General features: G+C 57.0%; 1 protein-coding gene and 1 long non-coding RNA gene across 3 annotated transcripts; both read left to right on the top strand.

Annotated features, from left to right (window-relative positions):
* Positions 1–643: 643 nt before the first annotated feature.
* On the top strand, positions 644–10,223 carry LOC147827359 (uncharacterized). The gene is made up of 2 exons (XR_015452512.1): positions 644–991; positions 9,982–10,223. It is a non-coding gene; the product is annotated as an uncharacterized LOC147827359 (long non-coding RNA).
* Positions 10,224–11,043: 820 nt separating this feature from the next.
* CUNH1orf174 (chromosome unknown C1orf174 homolog) lies at positions 11,044–17,149 on the top strand. Of its 2 annotated transcripts, XM_004863747.3 has the most exons (4): positions 11,044–11,177; positions 14,467–14,580; positions 15,459–15,938; positions 16,623–17,149. In XM_004863747.3, exons 1-4 carry the CDS (start codon positions 11,061–11,063, stop codon positions 16,728–16,730), a joined length of 819 nt encoding a protein of 272 aa, XP_004863804.2. In that variant the 5' UTR covers positions 11,044–11,060; the 3' UTR covers positions 16,731–17,149. The 2 variants fall into 2 exon arrangements, with proteins under 2 accessions (XP_004863804.2, XP_021099220.1); XM_021243561.2 differs by lacking the exon at positions 14,467–14,580 and having other exon boundaries at positions 11,056–11,177.
* Positions 17,150–17,733: the final 584 nt, after the last annotated feature.

The raw sequence follows: 17,733 nt of genomic DNA, 5'->3' as shown, positions 1-17,733 counted from the left end.
TCCTTCCAGATACATTTTCAAAGCCGCCTGCTGACAGTCTTTGAAGGGACCCAAATCGCGTCAGCCATCTTCCTCCCACCCAAATCAGACCAAATGGGAAACAAGACAAATGAGTCCGTGGATCGAGAACCGGGATCTCAAGTCGTCACCAATGAGGCAAGACTGGGGTGCAGCTTTTCAGGAGCTGACCTGGCCGAGCCTCCTGATGGGGGGCAGGGTCCCCGCACAGACACCCTGCTCACTGCTGCTCCTGAGCCCAGTCAGGACGGAGGGAGAGAGCCCCAGTGCCTTCGGCTCCAGTGTCTTCACATCTTGTCCACATCCGGTTGGCAAAGGTGGACCAAGAGCTATCACTGCCCACCAGGAAGTCCACCGGGTGCCCCTGGCAAGAGGCCAGAGCATCCGGGAGGGGCGGCTTTCACTGGGGAGGAGATGTCATCAGGGGACAGCACACACCTCCAGCCCACCCTGGTTCCCCTGGGAATGTTGCATCCAGGAGAATTGCTCTTCCATGTGGTGGAAATCCCCCCCTGGGCCCCACAAAGGTGCAGCAGAGACAGCAGAGCTACCGGAAGAGCTAAGCCCCACTGTGCAGTCAGCACCGCCTTCCCTGGCCGCTGCACGCTGCAGAGAGCTCACCACAGATCTGCGGGTTCTGTAGGTCACTGTGAAGGTTTCCGGATGGGGAGAGGAACTGTGGGTACCCGTGCAGGTGCTGGGGTGGGCTCAGGAGGAAGCAGAGAAGAAAAGCCACTAATCCTCAGCCTGAAGCTGGGCAGCAAGTGGGACACCCAGGCTTTGTGGCCTTGGAGCCATGCCTGGCACGGGCACTGGGAGGATCGGAGAAGCCATAATGTCCAATGCCAGCGCAGCCGGCCACCCAGGCTTCGTGATGTCTGATGCCCCACGGAACTGCCCGGAGTCACAGCTCAGCCTCACTCCACCCTGAGGCAGGGTGAGATGCACTTCCGGAGGGTGTCTCCGAGCCAAGGTAGGCCTGTGCCCACGGCTCAGCTGGGGACATAGGGAACCTGGGGGGAGGCCGCCACCCAGACCAGAGCCCTGGAGAACACTGCAGGGCCCTGGGGTTGGGTGCATGGAGAACTGGGATTTAAAGTTTCCTGGGGATGGGCCATGGCCGGCCCTGATGTGGTCTAACAATGCCAACTCGGCCTCAGGGCTTGAGGGTCAGAGGTCAGAGGTCAAGCTCCATAGGGACAAGTGTCATCTCTCAGGTCCCTGTGTCATGGGCAGCCCCTCAGAACCACCTCACCCCTACGGTGGCCCAGTGTGCTCCCCGCCACGCATGTGCTGCCGAAGGGGCCAGCAGTCACTGTGTGCTATCCATCCCAGCCTCCAGTCCTGGTAAACTGAAGACTCGGGACAAAGTCCCCAATGTGCACACCCGAGGATGGCTGGAAACACCCGTGTCACAGCACTGTGGGGGCACCAAGGGAGGGGACATCGGCCTCTCAGGAGGGCTCGGAGGCCTGGCTCCCGAACCCTTGGGAGCCTGGGATCCCATCCCCAGGCCCCCCAGACTTGTCACCAGGCAATGTGAGCCAGGCTGGAGATGCCCTGCTAGAGGCGAAAGGCGAGCAGCAGAGCAGCAGAGAGCAAGGTCAGGGACAGGAGGGAGGGAGGGCAGAGGGAGGAAGGAGACCTGGGGAAGGGAGGTGAGGAAGTAGGAGCCCAGCGGCCCCAGGCAGAGGACTGACACCAACAGAAGGCGGCAAGGGAGACGCAACACCACACACGAGGATGGCCAGGCAGAGGGTCGCAGGGCTGGGGGCTTCCTGGGCCTCCGTTTCCCCACCTGGACCAGCAGACCCTTGAGCGCCCGCCGTGATTCATTCAGGAGAGAGCAGGTGTGTCCCAGAAAATGCACGGGAGTGGGGCTGGGGAGGAGGGGAGCCCAGCGGCAGCCAGCAACCTGACGCTCTGCCCCGGGCCTCCTCATGGGCGAGGCCTCTGGAGCTGGGGCCCTGAGAAGGACCCCAAAGGGAGGGACTGGCTGCAGAGCTCCGTGCTACACGGAACGGAGCGGCACCCACGCCGCAGGAGGGAAGGGGTGGGGGATGCTCCCCCTGCAGGTGAGTGGGCCTGGGGGCCACCCCAAGGGCACCTCAAGGACACCCTAAGGCCCACAGCACGACCCCTGAGCCGGGAAGAGGCCGGGAGCTGCCACTGCCATGCCTGGGACAGACCCCATTTCCAGGCGGAGGAGCAAGTGAAGAGCCCAGGGATCGGGCGCCGGGCCCCCAGATCTCCCCTCACCACCAGTGTGGGAAGTGGGGCGCAGCTCTCTCCTCCAAAGGCACCTTCAACAGAGCTGCTCTGGCTCCCTGGTTCCCACCTGGTGGCAGGTCCCGAGAAGTCGAAAGCTCACATTTTCTACAGAAAACCTTTCTGCTCACTCCGGTCACAGCCCAAACGGCAGACTCTGAAGTCATCCGACAGGGGGGACACCCTCTGTGCCCCTCCTGCCCAGCCACGCCCAAGCATCCTCCCTGAGGACCTGGCTGGACCCTGGATCCCAGACCCAACCACGGCGCCAGGCTGGGCTGTGGTGGCAGCTGCCGCCGTTCCTGTTCTCAGCCTGCCCCCTGGTGGCAGCCACCAGAGACGCCAGAGCTGCTCCGGGCCGGAAGCAGAGATAGAGGCCTTCCTGCTGGGTTCAGGCTCAGGGCCCTGCCCAACCCCAGGACAGGGTGCCCCGCACAGACCTGTATGGTGGGGAAGTGGAGGTGGGGACCCCGAGTCCAAATCCCGGCCTTAGTATCTTCTTGCTTTGTGATCACCGGCAAGTTACATCCCCGCTCTGTGCCTCAGTTTCCCCAGGTATAAATGAGGACCAGAGACCCTGTCTCTCTCACAGCTTGGTATGAGTCACAGGAGAGGCCTCAAAGAGTCGGGCACAAACGGGGTGCCCTCGAAGGCCTGGCCCCATCAGAGGGGCTGGCCAGGACAATGTCCACAAATGCTCCCTGACCTGGCTACTTGAGCAGCGCTGCACCCCGACCCTCTGCTCATTGTCCTCACAAAAGCCCAGGGAGAGGCCTGGTGGGTAGCCGGAGAGGCCTGGTGGGTAGCCAGAAACTCCCGGCCTGGCCCACAGGAGCTCAGCAGCAGCCCTGCCCTAGAGGCAAAGTTTAAAAAGCCCCTGTCAGAAAACACTCCCCTGGAGCCGGGCTTGGTGCCACATTCTTGTAATCCCAGGAGGCTGAGGCAGGAGGATCACTGCAAGTTTGAGGCCAGCCTGGGCTACATAGTGAGTTCAAGGCCAGCCTGAGCTACTAGCATGACCCTGTCTCAAAACAGAAAAAGAAAAAGTCCCCCTGGGAATCTCAAGCTAAAAACTCAGCCCCCTGGACTTCCCGCCCTGCTTGTGGGAACCGATGAGAGCCGGGCCTGGGGGTTGCTGGGCACAGGACACCAAACCACTGACTGTAGGATGTGGACTTTCAATCCTCGGGGAGGAAGGCCGATGCCAATGTCAGCAGCTCCATGAGCTGGGACCACACCTGTCTGCAGCCAGAGGAGTCTGCAGAAGTGGCCAGAGCCACAGCGGGGCTAGCTGGAGAGCTGAACCCCGAGGCCCCAGGACCCCTGGGAGAGAGCACTAGGCTCTGAGGCCTGGGGTGTCTGTCCACCCCACGGGGGCGGGGCCTCAGCAAGTCCCCACAGCAAGCCAGCCCCAGGCTGCGGCTGTGGCTTCAGTGCAGTGCAAGTGAAAACATCACCCCTGTGCCTTGGTGCAGGAAGGCCACATCCCCTTAGCAACTGAGTCTGAAATTTTTAGTAAATTAAAAAATTATTCAAAAGAACATTTCTCCCTCACTGAGAAGGAGGCAGGGTGCCTCTTTGTTCCTTAGAGGAAAATGTTCTATAAACCTTTTCCCTTGTGATCAGGTACATGCAATGGGCATTAGTTCTAGGGAATTCAACAGACATCAGGAAGGAGATAAGGACCAGTCTACAAAAAAGGGGGTTACAGACCTTCTAGGGCAACATCTTATTTCCTGCCTCTATGCACGTGTGCGTGCGTGTGTGTGTGTGTGTGTGCATGTGTGTGTGTGTGTGCGTGCACATGCATGGCAAAGGCTCTAACTCTGCCTGGCCTGTCCTCGGCTGCTGGGAGGTGACCTCTAGGATGTCCTGGATAAAAAGCATCCCATTCGCCTGGGGCTTCAGGACCCCCTGGATACCCCAACGATGTGACTTAGGGTGGGGACAGCCACACTGGGGACTTGGGGTAGCCATCCCAGAAGGATGAGCTGCAGGACTCAGGCTGAAGGCTTTGGGTCACATCCGTCAGCCAAGGGACAGTGACCGACCATGTGTGCAGCCCATCAGCCTGGCCCGTGACAGAGCCCTGCTAAGAACTCCGGACACCAAGGCCTGAGGAGCTTCCCTGGCAGCAAGACCTTGTGCCCAGATGGTGACGCCTGGGGGAGACAGGGAGAGCTCGCCCTGGGTGTGTCTCTGGGACTCTGACCCCGGCGTCCCCTCCTCTGACTGCTCTTACCGTGTCCTTCCCTGTAAGAAGCCACCACTGCGAGCCCAATGCTGCCTGTGAGTCTGGCCAGGGCCTCTTGTGACTTCTGAGCCTGGGGGTGGTTTGGGGTCACTGAACTTGCCACAGGTTTTGGAAATGAGATTGTGTGTGCTGAGTCCTTTGGCTCTGCAGGTGGCCTGAACTCACACTGTGTCCGGGTGTGCTTCTGGGTCTGCTACAATCACATCTCCCGGATTCAGGCCAACTGAGTTAGCTCGAGACTCTCCAAAAATTCCAGATAGTTATGCCACACCATCCTAGGCAAGGCACAAACTCCACTAGCTGCAGCTTGTGCATGCGCTGAGCCCAGGAACGCTGAGATGCACGCAGAGACCAGAAGAGGAAGCAGGCCCTGCCTTCTGCTTTGTGCCAACTTGGGAAAGAAGAGGGCAGGGGGAGCTTGCGCTCGAACAAGACAAGGTGAAACCATCTCATTAGACAGCTGGGAGAGAGCCCGGGAGGCGGGAAGATGTCTGCTACGCTAGTTTACCCCTGTGAGCTGCTTCGAGCAGCAGCGGGAGCCCTGGCTGCGCCACCCATGCTAATGTGCGGTGCCCTTCACCAGCTCCTAGCAGCCTCGAACTGTGCTGACCCGAACTCTGGCTCCTGGACAACATAGGACAGGGTGCCGGGGCCGGGGCCCTCAGCAGGCAAATGCCCAAGGAACCGGGGGTCCCTCCACATGCGGGAGCAGCGGGGCCTCCAGCTCACTCAGAGCTGCCTTCCTACTGACCAGTGTTGGGAATGAGCCACCTCCCCAGGACGCCTTGCTTCCTCTGAGGCCAGCAGGGATGGGAGGTGGCTCCTCCAAGTGGAAGGCTGCTTGTCACATCCTGCCGGGCCTCCAGGGCAGACACTTCTGCCTGCCTGCGCCTGTCCTTCACTGCACCGTCCAGCTGCCCTTGCTGCCCCTACATATGACAGCTCAGGGGAAGACACCAGCACCTTCTACTGTCCCTGTCACCAGAAGAAACCTGATTTGAGATCTGATGAAGCTGGCCCTGGGAGGCCACATCTGGGAACAGGCCTTGAGGCTGACTTGAGGTCAGTGGTTCCCAGCCATGTCCTGCCCAAATGCGCCATTGGCAAGAAGAGGCAGAGCCCAGCCGCGAGCCTCCCCGGTGCCTTTCCTACAGGGCATGGAGACTCTGGGGTGTCCGTGGTGTCGATGCCTGGGACACAGTCCGTCCCCAGGACTTCCTGCTCCTGCGCATGCCCAGGTCACCATACAGTGGGGAAACACACCACCCGGTGGTGATCATGGGCAGAACACGCTTCCTTGGCAGCTGTCCCTAACACATCCCTGTTTAGCCAGAGGAGCAGGGAGGGTGAGGGTCAGGGAGCTCCGTTGAGCGGGAGGCAGGACAGAGCTGCCAGGAGACTGCCCCAAGCGCCCCTCTTGCAGTGTGAGCCTCCCTCCCTGTTTAATGTGACCATGGCTGATTACCACCACCACTGGTGGCCCCCAAAGGCAAGGGAGAGCCCCCAACAGGGCTGCTCATCTTTGTGTTATTCTTCCTGCCTGCCCAGAGGTTCACAAAAAATGGAACTTTTTTTTCATCAAGCTGGAAATTTAGCCGTTTTCAGGCTCTGCAAACCCAGGCCCTTTGTTCAGAGGACACCGTGACTGTGATTCCACCACAGGAGGAGGCAGGGAGACCCAGCTCCTGCTCCCAGGTGGTCTGGGAGCTTGTGGCATGCAGGCTGCGTTTGGCTTCACCGGTACTTGGGTGCAGGTGGTTCTCGGCGTTGTCGGGCGAACTGCAACAGTGGTTGGTTGGTGGTCGCTCCCAGGGCTCAGGACCCTGTTGCACATCTCTGCTGGCCCCACAAGCTCTCCACGAAGGTCCCTCCAGCAGGAGCCATAGCAGCTGGCGGCAATCAGGGCTGGCGCTCTCGGCCCTCCGCAGCACCCTGCGGTGTTTCTCAAGGCGCTGAGCACTGCCAAGAGCTCAGTAAACGCCGGTGGATGAAACAAGGGGTCCCCAGAAGCAGTGACGCACAGGAAGACATAGGGAGACAGGGCCCGGCTTTTCCTGGTGTATTTGCACGGGGCCTGTGTTGGCGAACGTGGAGGCGTATAAGGATTTTCCTCTCTTTTTTTTTTTTTTTGGTACTGGGGATCGAACTCGGGTCCATCCGCTTCGGAGGCAGGAGGCGGAACCACTGAGCTAAATCCCCAGCCCTCCTCTAACGTTTATGTCAGTGGCTTACCAAAAGGATTCCGAGTTGCTGTCGATAAAAACAGAGGCAAGGAACCGGGGATTTAGCTCAGTGGTTCCGCTGCCTGCCTCGCAAGTGCAAGGACCCGAGTTCGATCCCAGGTACCAAAAAAAAAAAACCAGAGGCACAATTAAATGTTTTGAAAGCACATAATTCATGGTAGAGAAAACACAGAAGCTGAAAATGAAGACAAGTAAGGAAGAAAGAAAATGGTATTGAGAATATTTTTAACTTATTTTATTAGTGGGTATGTATGGTACATAATGGTCCCATTGCTCGAGGGGAACTGGTACAAGGGCATAACACGTCTTGGTTCTTTTTAATCCTCCCCTCTCCACCTCTTATTCCCCTTTCTATGTGCAAAAGGTCTAGCTTGCTACTTCTTACTATCGACCTCCTTACTTTTCTCTGTATTTTATTTGGGTTTTCTTATATAAGAGGAACCAAGACCCCTGAACAAGGGTCCTCGGGGTTTCCCACCAGCAGGGCAGAGGAGATGGGAAGGGGCCCAGGCTTGGGGACAGCGTGGTCAGCAGGCCCGAGCCCTCAGGCCACAGAGAGCAACCTTCCACCAACCCCAAGGGGATGGTGACTAGAGCAGGTGTCACCGGCTACAGCTGCATCCCAGCCCCAGCACACTGTGGGGTATTTGAAGCAGAAACAGTCTGCTCTTCTCAAACATTTTAATGTCACAGATCATCGACTCGTCTGCGAAGCAGGCTGCCAAAATCCCACCAATCTTGAGCCCCAGTGAGAGCTCCGCCAGGGCTGCCCACCGCGCGGCCCACGCTGGCCTCCGCACTGACATCTCCCATGTGCATGAAGCCTGGAGCCAATGCTGCTGACTCCAGAAAGCTGCTCTTCACCAACCTGACCCTCAGCTGCCCAACTGCAGGTCGTTACTGGCTGGCAAGGCCAGAGGAAGGGCAGGACTGCCAACAAGACAACCCTCATAGAACAAGGGAGAGAGCATTTTAACAGCAGGCTGCGAGAGACAAGCGCACCAGCCCTCGGCAGAGATGCACCCTGCTCCGGCCAGCGCAGCAGAGGTGAATGAGACTACTGACCATTCATCAGTCGAAAATTCTCTTCAACATCTCATCAGCCGCTCAGTGTTTGTCGCAGGCAAACACTGAGCCGCGGCACAGCAGTGCTGAAGCAGCGGGTCTGCAGTGCGGATGAGCACACAAGGGCCCCAACCTCAGTCTTCCCAAGCCTTCTGTGTGCATTACGAGCGTGAGGTTCAGCTCTGTCGGCACTGCACACCCTCTGGGACACAGCAGCTTGGGCAGGGGTAGAAGGGTGAGGACACCCAAGACGAGTCCATTGGTACCTGTCACCGCCTCGGGGGTGGCCTGAGCCGCCAGGCTCCCCCTGACCCGTTTCCCTCAGAGAGCCCTGCCCACTTCCCCTGGGTGGGCCTGAAAAGGTGGGAGGGCAGAGGTGACCCTGGCCACGAGGTGCCTTCTCCAACCCCTGGAGGAGACCTGCTACCTCCCGTCCTCCCTGCTGCTCCCAATGGCCTTCTCTCCATGGCTTGGGTACAGCAGCTCCCTTGAGCATTTCAACCACCCCTGCCCCACTGAACACAGCTGAGCTGGGAACCATCTCCTGGGAACCACCTCCGTCCCCGTCCACGGCCCGAAATGGGAGCTCCAAGGACTTGTGGTAATGCATGAATGAGCCACGCTCTGAGCTAGAAAGGAGAGAAAGGACCTAGCCTCTTGCCACGTCCTGACGAGAAAGTGAAGAATGTTTTTAAAAAACTAAGTGATGAGAAGAGAGGGCCTCTGGGAAAATTCCCACCCTCAGCATGACTTAAGCTGAGCTGAGGTCTGTTACGGTTCATATCTGGATGTCCCCCAAAGCCTCATGCACTCGTAGATGGGGCTTTGAGAGGTGACTGGATCATGGAAGCATGATACTCACGGAGTGGACTGGTCCTCTGATGAGTTCATAGCTAAATGGGATGTTGGCAAGGGGAGCCTGGTTGGAGGAGGCGGGCCACTAGGGGGCATGGCCTGGAAGTGTCTACCTCCCTCCTTCTCCCTTGATCGCTGCTTCCTTCAACCCTGCCATGGACTGTTTCTCCTCTGCCAGGCCTCTCTGCCAGCCACCGTACCTTGGAGCCAGCAGCCTATGGACTGAAACCTCTACAAACTGAACCAAACTAAACCTCTCCTCACAACTGTGTTTCCTATTGTATCTCAGCAACAAAAAGTAACTAAGACAAGGACTGAAGTTTGAAAACAGATGAGCCAGGCAAAATGGGGAGTGAGGAAACAGGAAGAGGTCTTCAAGCAGAGGGACAGATGTGGAAGGAGCTTGGCAGACATGTGAGGCCCAAGCAGAGAGCAGTGTGCACAGCAGTGGGGAGCACTGGGCCAGCTGGGACTGGAGGAAAGTGGGGCAGTGGTGGGCAAACTCCAGGGTCTTCCACACCCCAGCAACACGCGTTCATCAAGGGCCCACCGTGTGCACACACTGGGCTGGACCACAAAGGTCACACGCAGGCTGCAGTAGAGGGCTATAGCAGGGCCCCTGCCATCACTGGCAGCCGTGGGCAGGACGAGCCAGAGAAGGGGGAGCAGCGTGGAATAATAGGAGACACCCCTAATGAGAAGGGTGCAATGAGAGAGACAGAGGCAGGGTCAAGGAGGCGCTGATGGGGCCTGAGCAGCTGAGGACTGCAAACCCTATTCAGACCCAGCTGGAGTGGGGAAGCCATAGAGCATGACTGCAAAAAAAGGCCCAGAGTCCTCCGGGGTATTAACCTCGATGGCCTGTGTTCCCTTGATGGGAAACTGGTCATAGAGAGCAAACCCCAGCTTGAGGGAAATCAGACCCCTAAGCCACACTTGTCAAGATGCTGACCTCAGTGAAAATGGAACGGGCTGGGTATGGGATAAAGCGCCACACCGGTTTTTAACAGCTGGCAGCGATGACACTAATTTCCTTTCCCGCCAGTCACACATGTTGTTTCCCTTCTGCGTACATCATGAGAAGTAACGTGGTGGGCTGGGGGCAGGAGGCCACTCGTGCCATGCAGGTGAGTGTGCAAGTGTACGTGTGTACACAAGTGCCCGTGTGTGGGCACTCTGAGACTGAGGCTGCAGGTGGCTGTGGTCACCGCCAAAAGCCAGATCCTTCAAGCAGCCTCCTGTCAGGGCCCCTCATCACCTGCTGATGTGTCTCTACAGGAGGGAGGAGCCGGCAGGATCCTCACCACGGCACTTGATGCATCACCTCCACTACAGGTCTGGCTTGAGGGGGCCGTTCCACCCGGCACAGCAGGTTCACGCTGTGCAACAGGAATGCAAATCACACCTCTGCTCAGAATCATACCACTTCTCAGCCCTCACTTGTGACTGCAAACCCTAATGATTCTGACAAAGCTGCCGGATTTAAATGTTCTGTCCCATAAAACTTTAAAAGAAGCAAATCCCAGCCTCCCTTATTTCTGACGCGCAGCAGAGGCTGCGGTGTGCGGTTCACAGGAGGCCGCCAGCGCTCACACTGCAGCCAGAAGGCAGAGGCGGTGCCCTCCAGCTCCTGTGCCCTCCAGCAGGCCCCAGTGCCCTCCAGCCCCTCAGTGCCCCAGTGCCTTCCAATGCTCCCAGGATCCTCCAGCCCCGGTGCCCTCCAGTGCCCCCAGTGCCATCCAGCGGCCTCCAGTACCCTCCAGAGCCAATGCCCTCCAGCGCCCCCCAGTACCCTCCAATGTCCCAGTGCCCTCCAGCGACCCAAGGATCCTCCAGGCCCCAGAGCCCTCCAGCGCCCTCAGTGCCCTCAGTGCCCTGCATCCTCCAGCAGCCCCAGTGCCCCAGTCCGGCCCTGACCTAGGAAAGCCGCAGCGCTCCTGGGAAGGAGAGGGGAGGCACGGAGATATAGAGACACGCAGGCAGGGTCACCACCTAGGGCCGCTGCGACGGGGTCCAGAAACCAAGGCGGATCGCGACGAGGAGCCCGGCAGAGCGAGGGCGCGAGACCCCAGGTGTAGACCCCTTCCCGCGCCCTGCAGGTACGGGCCGAGTGAGGAGACTCCCCTCTCCGGCACAGCGCCCCCGGGGACAACGAGGGAGACGCCCCTCTCAAACTTGGCGGCCACTGGAGCCCAAGGGAGCACTCCTCACCGGCACAGCCCGCAGACCCCCGAACTTCCGCTTCCGGCGCCCCGCCCCCAGGTTAAACTGGGGGAGCTGCGCCCCGCCTGCTTACGTAAAGAGCAACTTTGTTGGGTCACGTGCCTGCTGATGCCGGACTGTGATTGGCTAGGCCCATGACGACGTCCGACGCTGCGGTGCCCCGGGGGGCGGCCTCGGGATTGTTGCTCCGCAAAGGTCGGGGCGCGGGGCGCGGGGCGGCGACGCCGCTCACACTCATGAGGAGCAGGAAGGTGAGAAGGGGGTGCAGCCCACAGGGGTGCGCCGCTGTCTGAGGAGCCGAAGATGGGCGGCCTCGGCCCAGACTCGCCCCGGCCGCAGGGGGCTCCCCGCCTGGCCTGGGCGCGCTGGTTCCCAGGCCGCACCCTGAAAGGGGGCTCCAACTGGTGCCTTGGGCTGGTCTGGGGCGGGCTCGTAGCGGTTCCTCCACTGGTGCCCCCAAGGGAGGAGGCTCAGCGCTTGAGGTCAGCCAGGTCCGACCCGAGGGTGGTGGGACTGGGGCCGAAGCCCTGCGCCGAGGGGCCCTTTGACCTGGCACGGAGGGGCGGTCCATTCCATCTCCCCGGGGCTCCACAGGCAGCGGGCAGTTGGACTTTTTAGTATCCAGCCGGGCAGTCACTGCCCGGGTCTCACTATGCAGTCCAGCGATCCTCCTGCCTCAGCCTCCCAAGTGCTGGGATCTCAAGCGCGAGCCACCACCCCGGCTGTGCGGTTGAATGTTGAAACCCATCCACTGGTCGTGTTACAGATAGACCTGTGCCTGGGTACACTGTTTGGTGTCTCGTTCCCTCTTTTCCCTTTGCATAAGTGAACACTTAACAGTGAACTTTTAACGTAATGACTTTTTGCACCGTGTTTTGTGCTTTTGGCGGTTTTACCTTACACATCTTGACTTAATGAGCCTCAGAGTTGTACGAATTAGCGCCAAGGAGACGGCGCTTCGGTGGCCGCCTTCTGGGCCTTTGGTGACTGCGTGCCAGCGGCGTGGGTTGGAATCCTGCAGCCAGCTCCTGAGCGCAGCCCGGCTCACCCACGTCCTGCGATTTACTGCAGTAAACACAGTACATTTCCACGTTTTCCGGGAATTACGGTGCGCAGTTGCTACGGCACCTAAGAAAGGAAGAAAATGGCTAGGGATGTGGCGTGGTGCTCCCCAGGTTCAATCCCCAGTACCGCAGAAAAGTCACAGCATCTGCCCGGAGGCAGTTGCCTCACCTGGTGCTATTTTTGTGTGGCTCTGAGGTGCTGTCAAGGGTCAAGAACTTTACTGTTTGTTAATCTGGAAACATCTTATTTTGCCTTCACTTCTGAAGGATGGCTCTGCCGAATAGAGGGTTCTTGGCGGGCACTTCTTCTTTCAGTCCTTTGCAGATACTGCTGTCTCCTGGACTCCACTGAGGCTCCATTCCGTTAGGGTGGGGAGTGCTGCTTTTAGGGTTCTCCCCTGAACTCTGACTTTCAGAATTTTTAGTGAGGTTTATCCTGCTTAACCTGTTTCCATTGTTCCCCTGGGAAGTTCATTTCATTGAAGTTCCTAGATGTCTGGGTTGTTGTTGTTTTTAATAAACGTGGGAAGTTTCACCCTTGTTTCTTTACACCCTTTTTCTCTCCTCCCTCCTTCCTCCTGCTTGGCCCATCACACATGTGTGGGTACATGTCACACTGTCAGCGCTTCTGAGCGGCTCTCTGCTTTCCTTCATTTCATCTGTTCTTTGGTTTAGTGTTCTGCTGATCTACCTTCAAGTTTGTTTACTTTTCTGCCAGGTGACATCAGCTGTTGAGCCTTTGTTGTACTTTTTCAATTCCAAGATTTCCATTTGGTTATTTCTTGTGTGTACTTGTGTATTTGTAGGTTTGTATTGTACGTGTGTATATATGTACATACACTCACACTTTATACTCTCCATGTGATGCGACATGGTTGTATCTTTCTTTACTTCTTTATTCCTTGTCCCTTTAGCCCTCCAACATGGCTGTAACAGCTATTTTGAAGTCTTTGGTAAATCTAACATCCGGTCACTCTTACAAAGGCAGCCTTTGTTACTTGTTCTTATTCCACTTTGCGATTTTATTCTACTTTGCTATTTCTTTACATGCTTCATAATTTTTGTGAGACACTGGACACTTTATAGGATGCTTTTTCAGCCCAAAACATCATGCTCAGAAAGTTTCCAATTCTGGAGCATTTTGGATTCTCAGATTAGGGCTGCTCAATGGGCACAGTCTATGCAAATATCCCAAAGTCTCTATCAGAATCTTTGACGCAGTTGTTTCAGTGCAACTGTCATTATGTCACTGTGACCACGCTGCTGGTTCAGGGCTCTTCTGGTGTTTAGCTGCTTCACCCACTTGACCCTCGTGCCCTTAGCGGGGGCTGTGGACCAGGCTGCCCCGTCCTTATTTCCCTGGCTATGGTTTGCTTTCTCTGCTCTTTTTAAAATGTGCTCTCCAGGGCCAGGGATTTAGCTCAGTGGTTCCGCCACCTGCCTCACAAGTGCAAGGTCCCAAGTTCGATCCCTGGTACCAAAAAAAAAAAAAACTGTGCTCTCCAGTTGTGGGTCATGGAGCCTGGAGCTGTGCCTCGGGACTCTGGAGGTCCCGGGGCTCCAGGCTGCATGGCGGGAGGTGAGGCACCCTAACAGTTTCTAAACTGCCTTGTTTTCCTTTTGGGTTTGGTTCCTCTGCTGCTGGATGGAGCGCCTCCACCTGCCCCCTCCTGGAGCCCCCGGTCTGGGGCCTGGTGATGTAACAGCTTCTGAGCTTAGTTTCTACCTTCACTCCTTGGTTTTATTCATTGCTTCTCTTTATTACTCATTTTCATTTTCCTGTTTTCAGGTGAGCTTTAAAATGTATTATGATCTAAGTGCAGTATGACATCCTAGCCTGGATTGTGGAACAGAAAACAGGATTTCATGGAAAACCTGATGAGATGCAAATAAAATCTGTAGTTCAGTTAATGGTATTATACTGATGCTGATTTCCCAGTGTTGCCCTGTACTTTTTGCTACTTTTCCAAAATTATTATTCCTATTATTAGATAGAATTAAATTAAAATCACTCCTAAAGCAGGTTGGTTACTTTAAATGTCCTGACTTATCCAAGACAATACAGATGTGGACAGGGTGCCTTGCTCTGACAGTGGGACTGAGGGACAGACACTGCTTGCTTTGCACTGTGTGATCAGGACTGGGATGCGGGGAGCAGGTGTGAGGGTGCTGGCTTCTGCTGTCGTGCTGCCCGCCGTGGGGGGCTGTGCCCCTACAGAAAAGCGTTATGGGCTTCAGGAAGAGTCTGTGCTGCTTACTCTAGGCACTGTGAGGTGACCTCGTGTCCAACAGCCGTCCAAGGTAAAGGGACACTGTGGCAGCCTCTGGAATGGCGGCATGCAGACCCTGTTGCTGGACCAGGCAGCCTGTGTTGGATGCGCACTTTCAGGCCATGGCTGTCCTTCCCTGCAGGTGTCAGTGCAGGAGGCATCTGTGCTTCCTTGGGCGCTGCTCTGACTGAGCCTCGCTGGTCTAGCTCGCAGGTGGAGTGCGATCTTCAGCACGCCTGAGAGCCCGAAGTTGCTCCGCAGACATTGTGGCCCCTGTCCAGGACGTCGCTGGCTCCACATCCCCCAAGACAGCATGCCTGGTGAGCCTCGTACCCGAGAACGCCGCGAAATGGCAGAGCTGTCCTGTGAGATGCACTGTTACAGACATGAGTGTTACTTAAACACCAGGGAGGCCCATCTCAGGGATGCGCAACAGTGCACTCGGCCCTCAGAGGCGGTGTGCCCCGCAGGGCAGGGCTGCTCTCCAGCGTTTGCCCCCAGAGCATGGGTGTCAGCCAGAGACCCGCTCTGAGACGGTTCCACTTGGAGGGTGGCCTGCCCAGTGACATGGGCACATCGCCTCACTACTTCACCCTTTCTAAAGGCCTTGAGTGAGGGAAGGGTCAGGGGGCTAGGAACGGACCTCACATTGCCTGCTGTTGAGTTTAGAGCAGCTGTCATTTCCGAGGAGTCTGTCCCCGAATTCACACCCAAGGTGGCTTTGCTCCCCTGATGCCACAGCCAGGCCTCAGGCACAGCTGTGCCCCAGAGACTGGCGAGGTGCCTCACTCTGGGAGTGACTTGTAAAGTTCTGTCAAAGCCACTTTAACAAATATTTGCTGAGCACATGGGATGTGCCAGGCACTGCCGGGTGAATAAAGCAAAGATTCTTGCCTTCATAGAGCTTGGTTCCTGTTGGAGGGAGTAAAAATGGAGTCTTTTATTATAATTTATCATAGGACAACATGCGCCTCCCTAGGGACAGGAAACGCATCAGAGTCGGGCTGGGGCTTGTGTCCAGACTCGTTCCCAGCCATCATTTCGCCCCATGGGTGGCAGAACAGCAGGTGACGGTGTTAGAGTTGTGGTTTCAGCATTCACATTGCCTCAGGTGGGAGAAGACACGGGCACCTCTGGGGTGGAGGCTTTGTATTTCCTAGATCTGTGTGGGTTTCCTTACGTTTTTCTTTCTTGGCAGACTTCGTCACACAAGGCCCCAGACAGGCGAACCTCAAAGAAGTTCAAGTCTGACAAAGGTCACCTTGTGAAGGCAGAATTACAGAAACTAGTCTCCAAAGGCAACAGTGCTGCTTTGCCAGAAGTGGTGCCCAGGGCCCCGTGTAAAGACAGCTCTGCAGAAGGCAGCGCGTTGCTCCCGGGCAGTGACTCCACTGCCCCTGCACGCCAGGAGGCTGCAGCTCTTCCCCACAGTGGCTGCCGATGTGCGAACGATACTGTCCCTGCTAAGACTGAAGACAGCCAGTCCCCGCCGGAGCCCTGCACCAGTGCAGCGGCAGAGGAGGCAGACAGGAGCCCCAGGGGGCTACACGAAGCAGCATTAGCCACAGGGGAGATGCAGATGCCCCTGCCTCAGATGGACAACAGCGTCTTTCTGGACGATGACAGCAATCAGCCCCTGCCGGTGAGCCGGTTCTTCGGGAACGTGGAGCTCATGCAGGTAAGGCCGCACCTCGAGGCCCCGCCGCTGCGTGTGAGTATCCCTGTCACTCGGGATGGCCAGAGCTGATGGCAGCTGGAGCCCATGGCAGCTGGCTGGCTATGGTGCGCTCCCTCGTGGGCAGGAAGGCCCAGACCCGGAGGGCATGCTCAGTGCAGCCTTCTGTCCAGGCGGAGCCTGGGGCGGGGGGCTCTGCAAGCTCACCGCTCATCCCTCCTCGAAGCCCAGCCTTGGTGCCAGGACCCCGCAACAGTAGGGCCCCTCGAGCCTTAGACGTCAGAGCCCCCGTCGCTCAGCTCCTAAGACTGCTCTCCTTCCTGGAGGGCAGCCAAAAGAATTAGCAACTTTAACACGAGAAAAGCTAGGACCTGTGCCCTTTGAGGTCACTCCCTCCAGCTCCCAACCTGAGAATCGATGCCAGGTGATACTACTGTGAAAGGGAGTGTGCCGGCCCGTGCTGCAGGTGTAGGGACTCGGACAAGGAGCTTTTGGACACACACCACGCTCATCTTGCTGCCTCGTTTTGAGCCAGCGCCTTCCGCACCAAGGGAGGGGTGCTCAGACCTGGTCGTTTCTGCTCTGCGAGACCCAGAGACCCAGCGCTGAGCGGGGTGCATTATGGATGATGCAGGCACGCATGTGGCGTCCCTCGAGACTCAAGTCCCTGTTTTCTTCCCCTCTAAGGACCTGCCACCGGCCTCTTCATCATGTCCTTCAATGAACAGACGGGAATTCAGGAAGATGCATTTCAGAGCCAAAGACGATGAGGACGACGAAGATGCAGAAATGTAGAAAATAACACAGAGGGATTCTTTTGCATATTTACACAGTTAACAATTTGAGATTTACATAAAATGCATCTCCAAGAGAATGTGTCCTTAATGGAACTTTAAAAGTGATCCGTGGAAATGAACAGCACAAGATGCCAGACACCTGGGAGCTTTCCTTGCAGGACCACAAGCTGCCGCCGCCCTCGCCAGTGGGCCAGGCTCTGGCTGGGTGTCGAGGGCCATGCTGGTAAGGAAAGCTCCTGGCTGGAGCGCATTAGATAAAATGCAAGCTTGCTGTGCATTATCAAAAGCTGATGAATCTTGAGATTAATTCAGCGGCAGTCTCTGAAGGCCTGTCCTGTATGTCTGAATGTGAAACTGCTTACCTTGGAAACTGCCAAATACATGTGAGAGGGGAATAAAATATGTATTTTAAAAATATTTAAAGCAGTGTACCTAACACTATTCCTTCCTCAAATGCTTTAGAGCCTGGGGAGGAAACGAGTCCTGTCCTTGGCTGGGACTACCTTTCGGGCCCGTGAACCAGCAGGAAAGGCGAGGCCTTGGGACAGTCTTGGCCCTTCCTTCCTCCTGGGTACTTCCTCGCTTGCTTGCTCGCTCGCTCAGCCAGCCAAGGAAGGGAGCGCTGTCTTCGCTCTGCACCCCAGCTCACCCCTCCTGGCAGGGGAGCGCCAGGCTCCTGGCCCCAGCCATGCCCAGGGGAGGGGAATCCTGGGTCCCCAGGTGAGCAGTGAGGGACTTGTCCTGAGAGGGCAGGAGCCTCTAGCTTGGTGACCACAGCCGACTGTGACCTAAGCTGTCTGCCCTCGAGGCACAGGAAGTGTTTCACGTAACACAAACCAGGAGCAAAACGCACCTGGAGTGCCCTGTAAGAAATTTTTCAGTTCAAAACATGCCCCACTCCCCACACAAGTAATTTTCATGCAGTCATTCCAGTTTCCATGGTGATCATTTTTCCATTAGCCGTGACCTTCACCTACCCAGAATAATTTTGTGATTTATTG

The sequence above is a fragment of the Heterocephalus glaber genome, unplaced genomic scaffold (assembly GCF_053883595.1).
Source record: "Heterocephalus glaber isolate CG9 unplaced genomic scaffold, H.glaber_assembly_v1.0 deba00001447, whole genome shotgun sequence".
In the NCBI taxonomy this organism is placed as follows: domain Eukaryota; kingdom Metazoa; phylum Chordata; class Mammalia; order Rodentia; family Bathyergidae; genus Heterocephalus; species Heterocephalus glaber.
The sequence above is the reverse complement of the archived record's forward strand: the minus strand, read 5'-3'. Positions and strand labels throughout refer to the sequence as shown.